The sequence below is a fragment of the Chiloscyllium plagiosum genome, chromosome 27, assembly GCF_004010195.1.
Source record: "Chiloscyllium plagiosum isolate BGI_BamShark_2017 chromosome 27, ASM401019v2, whole genome shotgun sequence".
Classification (NCBI taxonomy): Eukaryota; Metazoa; Chordata; class Chondrichthyes; order Orectolobiformes; family Hemiscylliidae; genus Chiloscyllium; species Chiloscyllium plagiosum.
The window spans coordinates 23,299,080-23,308,892 of NC_057736.1; the positions used below are offsets into that span (position 1 = coordinate 23,299,080).

Here is a 9,813-nt window from a genome sequence, read left to right on the forward strand (position 1 = left end):
TGTCTGGTAGCTGCTGTGAAGAGCCAGGTCTAGCACTCTCAGGGTCTGCTGCATATGCACACCTACCTCCCCTCACTACCCCCACTTTTGGTCCTCAAGACCAACGGTAGAGCAACAGGGGATCCAGGAACCTTGACCTCTCCAGGTGCCCTTTCCTTACAAGGCAACAGGCCTGTACCAGGCCAGTACCACACAGTTCCCTCAGAAGCTCCAGGTGGCCAAACTCTCCACCTTTATCATGCCTGCCACCCCTCCCCCCCCGCAACAACACCTTCAGGATATCTGGCCTGAGTAGTCACAAACTCCCCACCCTGAACAAACTGCCAACGAGCAAAGGACTCCTATGCTGAGCCAGGTCCCCTCCTCCCCAGCTGCAGTACCTGGGACAACACAGAGACATAGTTGCAGGGGAGGGACAGAAGATCACTTTAAGGGTACTTTGGTGGCAACCAGTAACATTGCACTCTCTATAAAATCTCATGTGTATAAATGTCAATGGCTTGCAAAGCATTGTTTGAGTCTCTGTCTGGCCATAGATGTAACTGTGTCAGCGTGATGCCTGACATCATGGCAATACAAGCCATGTACCATAGATCAACATCTGTTGAGAACCTGCTGCTGCATATCGTAGCAAGTTAAACAAGGCGTATACAGGGCAATGGTTTCTGCTGACACAATTTGGTCAAGCATCCCTATCCTTTTCTTGGCCTCTGTGTTCAAAATTGTTAGTGTTGAATGAAGTAGCTAGCAATGTCTGGGGCAGAGAGATGTACAGCAAACATACAGGCAGTGCATTAGGACTGCCAGGGGCTAGTAACACTGCAGGTCTAAGTCCTGTGCACTGTATGAGTTGGTAAAGCGTAATGTTACTGCCCTCTAAGGAGCCTCATATAAGTCAGTCAATAGATTACATATTCCCTATCGCAGGGGATGCAGGTGTGGTTGTGGAAAATGTCAATTTTTTGTGAATTCAGAATTGGGGGATAGTTGTATTACACTGTATAATTATGGAGTCACACCCATGAAACCCACAAGATTCAAAATGACATACTCATAGTTCTTTGATGTTCCTATTAACAGCAGAACATTGAACTGGATTTCAGGTGCTTTATTATAGATTGGTAAAATGGGTCAACCTTTTTTCTGAAAGTAATTGAAATGAGAACAAATTTGTGCTCCATTAATTTCCAATACTAATTTCTATAATAATGTATGAACATATACAAATGCTACAGGAAACACATTTTGGATGTGAAAATATACATTTTATTTTATTAACAGCTGCCAGCAGTATACTTGTGTTTCTTAAAATATTTTCAATATACAGTGAGTGTAAGCATACTGTTCAACAGGGACTGAAACTAATAATAATCCTGAGGGGGCAATGGGCTCCAAACTGTATACAAGGCTTTGTTTTTAACTAAAACGAACGTTACACTAATCTGCCAACCCGTAATTTTCAGTACTGGCAGGCTATGTGTCCTAAATGATAAAGGACAAGTCGACATTGTTAATGGATTATGGCTCATGTTCCCTCTTCATTTTAAGTAGTTAGTTAGTTTATGTTTCTAACACAGTGGTTAGAAACTTCTACCAGTCAAGCTTTGTAAATATAACAAAGGTTATTCATTGTAAACCAAACTAAGAAAGCTTAGAAAAGGATGCTACTTTCACAGGATGTCCAGGTTCTTCATTGACCCTGGCATTGTTCTTGATGAATGATTGGTCTGTCAATCCCAAGGTCATTGCAAACTACAGAACCATGTTTATCAATTTGGGTTCATTTTCAGGCATCAATTCCTATCAAATCTCATTAGCCAAACCAAAGCTGTTGACTCTATTGGTTCTATTGAGCAGATCCAGGAGTTTGATTAAATGAAGATAGTCTACAGCAAGTGCCATCATCAACAAAATGTGCCAAAAACTACCCATTTTCTCTGGTGGTTTGGGATTGTTCAGTGATCCTTTCAGAATCAGCGCATTTGAAAAGAAAAATAAAAACTTCAAATAGAAGGTTTATTTTGAAAATTTCAAGTACAATTTCAAGATGTCTATCATGCTTGTAGCTACTAAAATGCATTAAAGGGGAGGAGATGATCTCATGGTATTATCCAGTAATGTCCCGGGCACCCAGGTTCAAATGCCGCCACGGTGGAATGTGGAATTTGAGCTCTAAATATCTGGAAACAAGAGTCTGATGATGACCATGAATCCATTGTCAGGGAAAATCCATCTGGCTCACAAGTGTCCTTCAGGGAAGAAAACTGCTAATCTTACTTTGTCTAGCTGATACGTGACTCCAGACCCACAGAAATATGGTTGACTCTTAATTGCCCTCTGAGCTACAAGGGCGAGCAATAAATACTGGGCTCGTTGGTGATCCCATGATCCCATGAATGCGTTTAAAAAGTGTACCTTGTGGTTACCAGAATGTGAACTATCTACAGACACACCAATTCTAGTTTAACACTGCTCAGGCTTGGTTTCAGTTTAATCAGTGTTATTTTAATGACTTTGCAGATAGTTTCACAACTTTTGGTGATAAAGCATCACCCTATCACTGTAGGCAATCACTCACTTTGAGTATAATAATATATTTTATAAACTGCAAAGAAAATGAATATGGAAACATTATTATTTTCATATTACTTGTACCAATGTGTAGGTTTCAGGAGAGCATAGATTGCATTTAGATATTATTTATTATGACTGAGGCTTTCTATTGAGGTAGCTACTTCAGAAATGATACATGAATTAAATTTTTCACAGAGCTACAGTAGATGGTCCTGTACTAACATTTACATACGTGCATGGATTTGTCAATCAGTACTCAAGACTTTATAATAGTATTAAAAACAGTTTCAGATGATTCAATTCATTTCTAATTTTAAAGGATCATCTTTGACAACAGTATCATGTATTACTTTCTCATGATGCAGCCTAGAATTAATTGCAATATTTCATCTTTTTGTTACAGGATTGCAACCATGAGCTACATTTTGATTGGTTCATTAACAAAAAAAGTTTTCTACTTGATTATTTAGTTCTAAAGGACAGTATCTAGTGGACAATATCCCCTGGTATTAGAACAGTATGGTCTGAACAGGTTGTCATAGCTTGCTCTGAAATGTCATTATACTACATACTCAGTTAACAATGTAACAAGGAATTCTAAGCATTATCTCCATTATTTCAACATGCTTTTTATTTGAAAACATATTTAAAATTGTATTTTCAAAGACGTCAGGAGGGATGAATCTGGTCCAATGTCTTAGTTTTACCAACTGACATTAACTCTTTAATAGCTGGAGCTAGATACAATACCTCTTGTTGTTATATGGGATCAGAAAATTCTGCCTGGGTTCTCTCCTAACACAATTGTTATTCTGCTGGTGGTCCTATTATTGAAAGCAACCACAACATCTTGCCAAATGTCAATTTGAACTGTTTGATGTGCTCAGAAATTTGCTGATGTTCCACTTCAAATTTTTAACATCTTAAGAGAATAGGCAATTAACTTTGACCCAAGTAATAGCACTTTAATTTATAGCCCTTTCACATGAAACAGTAAACTTTCAGGAACTGGCACAATTGATCAGTGAAATACCAAGAAAACACAGTGTACTGTGGTTCAGAGCCCTTCTCCTTATATAAAAATACTGTGTGCTATAAAACTCCCCATTGGGTTATCAACACTATTGGAAACTAATCAAAGAACACTATCACAGATCTGAGTTAGGAATTTAAGGTCATGTGAACTTTGGACAAATGGAAACATTTTTATTTTCATTTGCAAATCTAAAAACCTTAGTTTCGAATTAAAAATTTGCACATAGGTATAATTGTGGATTTTTAATTGGCAAAGTGATATTTCACCAAGCATCTCAGTTTGGAAGTATAGAAGGCACTCATATCCCTTGTGATGAGCCTGATTTCTAGTCACATCAGTCTAGAGATTAAGTGAAAATTAGACCCCGTGATCTTTGGATTGATTCTACTATCTCACCCACAATCACGAATGTATAGCTGGTGATGCATTAGATGGGAATTGGAAAGCCTGGACTAAGTTGACATGCCCACCATTCCAATCTTTAGAGAATCTTGAGTTTACTTCCTTTCAATATTGGTCGGTCTCAGACCCTGTCTTCTGATATGCTTAAAGATTAGATTTTCCCTTGTGCTAAGCATTATTTTTGTAATTGTTCCAGTGTTAATAAATTTTTTTCTTGACTGTTGTGTGGGAAATACTGAGTGTAAATATCCTTTATACTCAAGTCTGTAAGCAAATTTATTGAAAGCAATGTTCACTGGGATGTTGATATTGAAAATATTGTTTATAGCTTCAGGAGAACCTTATTCAATAAATATTGACAGGTCACTATCCAGTAAAAGATACAAATGAGCAGTACTGAGCATACAGTAAATCTGACAAAATTGAGACAGCTCATGTTGAAATGGAAGTCATGATTCATCAATTCACAAAAATGTCATTCTTGATAGTCAGATAAAAAGGAGCCTTTTTTCTTTGATTTGCAAATAAGGTTTTTGATTACCATGTTATCAATGTGGATCAAATTTTTGAACAGATTTTTCTTTACACGTAATCTGAAAGAATTAATGCTTGCAATATGGAATTGATATCACTACCACCCAGGAAAAGTGTTTAGTTTGTTATGAGTCCAGGATCAGCATTTGCACAAAGCTTTATATGCTCAAATCAAATGCAACACAAATTCAACTTGGAACATGTGGAATAAACTAGGCTTGTCACAGGATTAGCAATCCTGTAGCTATATGGAACCGAATTATTGGTATTTACAAAAGGGGAAAAACAAATAGTTTACGGGATATTTATTGGAACATGAGAAAGTTGAACTGGGCTGAATCAAATTACAAAACAACACTTATGGAAGATTTACATTGTCCAGTTTCCAAACATTGTAGGAAATGAAAGCACAATCACTTCAAATATATTTCACAGGAGCCCCTCCTGGGATTATTGATTAATTCTCCTCTTGTATAGGATAAATGTTGGTTTTCCCTTAAATTGATAATCTTGAGAACTGTCTTGATAAATGAAAGATGAAAAGCTTTGACAAAATTGAATTTTTTAAGCAGTACTCAGGTTCTGTGCTATCAATTGGGTACTTAATATATTAAATATTGATTTTCTTAAATCATCGCAAATATTGCTGAAACTATGCATTTGTTATCCAATTTGATACTAACAATTCACTTTATAATGTTTCAGTTTAATTCAGATGAAAATGTATTAATTCTTGGATCTAGTTCAGGACGGATTTTCTAGGTCTTCCTGACAAGTACAATAGGTATAAAACATTACCTGTTGAACATGACTTTTATTTGCTTTTTGCAATATGGTGTTAATAAAAGAATGAAGAAACGTTAGCATTTATTAGAGGAGATTAAGCAGCTCAAATGATGCACAGCTGGAGAATTTTTGGCAACATTTGCATTGCGTACCATTTCTTAGAAAGACATGACATTCTTAAGGACATTTTAGTCATAACACGTTGAAAATTAACCACTGGGCGGCATGGTTGCTCAGTGGTTAGCACTGCTGCCTCATAGCACCATGAAACTGGGTTAGATTCCCACCTCGGGTAACTATATGTGTGGCGTTTGCACATTTTGTGCATGGGCTTCCTCCAGGTGCTTCGGTTTCCTCCCACAATCCAAAGATGTACAGGTTAAGTGAATTGACCATGCTACATTGTACCATACTGTTAGGTGCATCAGTCAAGGATAAATGTGGGGAATGGGTCTGGGTGGGTTACTCTTCAGAGGGTTGATGTGAACTTATTGGGCCAAATGGTCTGTTTCCACACTGCAGGGAATCTAATCTACTCTGCAAAATGGATTAATTCAGCCATTTTGTATTTTTATGAAATTTTACTCTGCTTAAAACCAAAGAAATACAACGTGAATTCAATTTGAACTATGGTACTATTGTTACATCGTGAGGTAACTAAATTTGAATTAGAGGCATGCTTACTTGCCTAACATGTGTAAACTGTGTCATGTTAGACAAATTATTTAAATTATCTAATGATGTTTTGGAACTCAGTATTCTGGGTGACGTATCCCATTGCTTCTCTCTCCTTGGGAAATATGTTTACAATGAAGACAGCTCGGTATCAGCTGAAAGCAGAACACAAAATATGACCACCTTTGAAGGGAAGGAAAAAATTTTACAAATTGGGTTTCTTTACAATTTGGCAGAAATTTCTGTATGCTTGCTATGTTAGTTTCAAAAGGACTTGGACTCGATGTAAACTGCTTCCTTTTATGGAAAGGATGTACTTTCTTCAATATTCTTTGATGTGCCATTTTGTCTCCCCATGCAATCGGTACCTGCAGAAGTGATTATCTGCACTGCAGACTCTCTAACACAGCCCTCAAATACTATTCTACTTAATTGGCTGGAGAAGTGTGTGAGCTAAAGTGAATGAGTTGACCACAGGTCAATGAAACCCACAAAGTTTTTGCAGTTCTACACTTTGGTTGTGCACATAAATGGGCAACAATTCTGCTGGCTTTTAAAAGTGATTTCATTTCTTCAGTCAGAAATGTGAAAACTTGTATATTAAAACCAATGTGGTGTAACTTCACTGTCCCTGTATTTCAAAAAAGTGTTTTTTTTTATAATGATGCAACAATCGCTTTTACCTGTAATATCTGAACTGAAGTAATTTTGTTCTTTTTTAATCACTTGTAATTCTGCCACCATTAGGAGATGAATAATGTGGTTGAAAATGCAACTTAATTACTAGTTATGAAAAATGGCAGCTTTATCTTCATACAAAATCCTTCAAATGCCACTGATGAATGGCCTTAAATCAAGGGATAACTTCAGGTTGTACATATATCTTTCATAAATCACAACAGCATTACCAAGTGACTAATAAATGAGTACCCTATAGATTGTCAGGTATATTGCATTCTACAGCAACGATGTAATTGTCTTGTTGCTCAATCATCAGTGGAAGTGTTCTTCTTCATTGTAAACTGAATATCAGTCATGAATTGAGCATAACTCAGACATAGACTGCCACTGACTCCTTGATTTAGCATTCTGTTACTGATAAATTGTAGGAGGAGGAATTGGCAAAGAATTGCAAGACAAGTTTGAAAATTCATGTGTCAGAATTTTCTGATTCTAAGTGTTCTGTGGAGCAACTGTGCACAACTGCACTATTTATAAAAGATTGCTTCTTTCCCTTGAGAAAATCCAGGATACAAGTGGCATCATCTCTTTCTGTATATTGACATGTTGCACATGAAGCTATTCACTCAGTAAAACTAGTCTTGCCTTTTCCTTAAGTATTCAAATGAACCACTCAATGTCTTTTTAAATTACACAAAACCATAGGGAGAGCTATTAATCCAGATTTATTGTCTTGAGCTTGCGTATCTGTGTAAGAACAAGAATGTCCACTTAACAAAAACTTATAAAAAAATTCTATAAAACTGGCTATTGCATTGTCCGCTACAGCCACTAATCACAATTTTTACTTCAGTGTTGATTTTGTTTAATCTCTTGCTCAGCCACTCTTCTCTCAATAATATGAATACAGGGCAAAGTGATTCTTTTGTTAACTTATCAAGATGTCTATAAAACAAAAGGAAATGATAAAAATGTATCAATAGTTTGGAATGAAGTTTAACAATACGGAAAATGGGAAAATTTTACTTATGATTAAGCAGTCAAGGATTTGAGGATTATTGCAGCATTATAAATACAATGATAAAACTGTTCAGCGGAATACTGTAACTTATTATGTTCAGTGTTTGTATGTGTATTTGTTTCATAATACCTAAAACTAGGGCTTTCAAGGTTACTTGCTGACTATATGGTCACACTTACATTTAGGTCCTGTTAATCAACGTGATACTAACCAAGAAGGCAACTTTAGTCTGTTATTATTTGAAGCTAAAATACATTTGTGATACCTGTGTGTAAATATGATTAAAACTGAGCAATTTTCTTTTGCTACGTTTCATATATTTATAGAATGACCTTTCACAGCATAAGATCTTAAAGGCACAGGTCTCTATAACATCTTTTCTTTCAATATCAAGTCGTCAACATCTGATGGATATCAATTGCCAAGTGCTTCTGCTCACTTGGACAACTGCTTGCTTAGTTTTACTGAACCTTGAAAACCCTTCCTAAAATATATTTTATATATATATATAAAAAAGTAAGAACTGAGATACCTGAAGTTATAATCCAATGGAAAATATAAAATATCTGACAACTTGCAAAACCATGCAATAAAAGTAAAGCGTAGTCTGTTAACAAAAGCTTTTCTGTTAGTGAATGCTTGGTGCTGGCCTTGTCCATCATCACTTGGTGAGGCGTTTTGCTACATCTGCATAAGCAATTTCAATTTCTTTGTCTCCAGGACAAGTATTTGTGAACTCATCCCTGGTGTAAGCATTCTGCAGGTATCGCCAGATTCCCGTCATGGATTTGGGAATATCGAAGTTCCGGTATTTCTTTGCTACAACCTACCAAAAAAAAGGAACTTGTATTTATATATTATCTTTTCATATCAGGAAAGCCCTGAGCACTTTAAAAAAAAGTCCTGCAAAACAACATTTTTCATGTTTCAATCTAATGTGCATTTCTCATCAGTTCATTGATTTGTGATGAGCACTGTGAAATATTATTGAATGTACCATCGATTTCAGTTTTAATGTCATCATCTGTCAATATATATTTCCTACTTAAGTTACACAATTCTAACTACTAGCAAAGATGTAGAAGTCACAATGATGAAGTTGTTCCATAAGCTCCACAGAAAATGAAAGAAAATAACAGGTACAAGAAAATGATTACAAGACTTTCATTTTATTTCCAGGTTATGGAGTGGAAGCATATGGGCTATTTGATGAGATTGTAGCCTTGTTATCATTTGCAATTGTCCATTCTTTACTTCGCTCAGAAATGATTAGAACATTTGCACACAGTGGGGTCCACAAGGATTGAGAATAATGTATTAACATTAACCTGGATTGAGGATTGGCTAACAGTTAGACACCAGGTGTCTGGTTAAGGACCAGTGTTTTATGCCTACTACAGAACTATTTACAAGCTCTATAAATGACTAAGAAAGCAGGACAGAGTGTTAATCACTGATTAAACAATGTTAGTTAGGGGCATAAATTGTTGGGAGGACACAAAGTGGCTGCAAAAGGGATAAAAGGCAAGTTAAATGATTGGACAAACAATTGAGACAAAGCACAATATTGAGAAACTTTAGGTTATTCACTTTGGTATAAAGAATGGAAAAGCAGAATATGTCAAATTGTGAGAGAGGTTCAAATATTGGCTGCTCAGAGTGATTTAAGTTTAAAATCTCACAACACCAGGTTATAGTCCAACAGGTTTAATTGGAAGCACACTAGCTTTCGGAGCGACGCTCCTTCATCAGGTGATTGTGGAGGGCTCGATTGTAACACAGAATTTATAGCAAAAATTTACAGTGTGATGTAACTGAAATTATACATTGAAGAATTGATTGTCTGTTAAGCCTTTCATCTGTTAGAATACAGTGATAGTTTCACTTCTTTCATGTGTAAATCACAAAACCCTTTTTTTAAAAATTGCATTCTCAGGTTAGCTGTTAACAATGGTGATAGCTAGAAAATATGTTGAAGGTGTTAGCCCCCTGTGTTCTCTGTCTATGACCTGATGTTTAGATTGATTCCAATCTAAAAAGTAAGATAACAGAGTTTTACATAAATTCATGCAGATTTTGAGCTCAAAGTTCGACATGAATCTAT

At 36.1% G+C, this 9,813-nt stretch overlaps 1 protein-coding gene across 2 annotated transcripts in view; it reads right to left on the reverse strand.

The window, feature by feature from the left end:
- Positions 1 to 6,554: 6,554 nt before the first annotated feature.
- The window catches only part of LOC122563649 (chloride intracellular channel protein 4), a 140,751-nt gene continuing 137,492 nt past the window's right edge, over positions 6,555 to 9,813 (reverse strand). For both annotated transcript variants that reach the window (XM_043717655.1, XM_043717656.1), the window contains exon 6: positions 6,555 to 8,535. In XM_043717655.1, the coding sequence (XP_043573590.1) occupies positions 8,371 to 8,535 (165 nt within the window). In that variant the 3' untranslated portion in view covers positions 6,555 to 8,370. The remainder of the gene's footprint in view (positions 8,536 to 9,813) is intronic.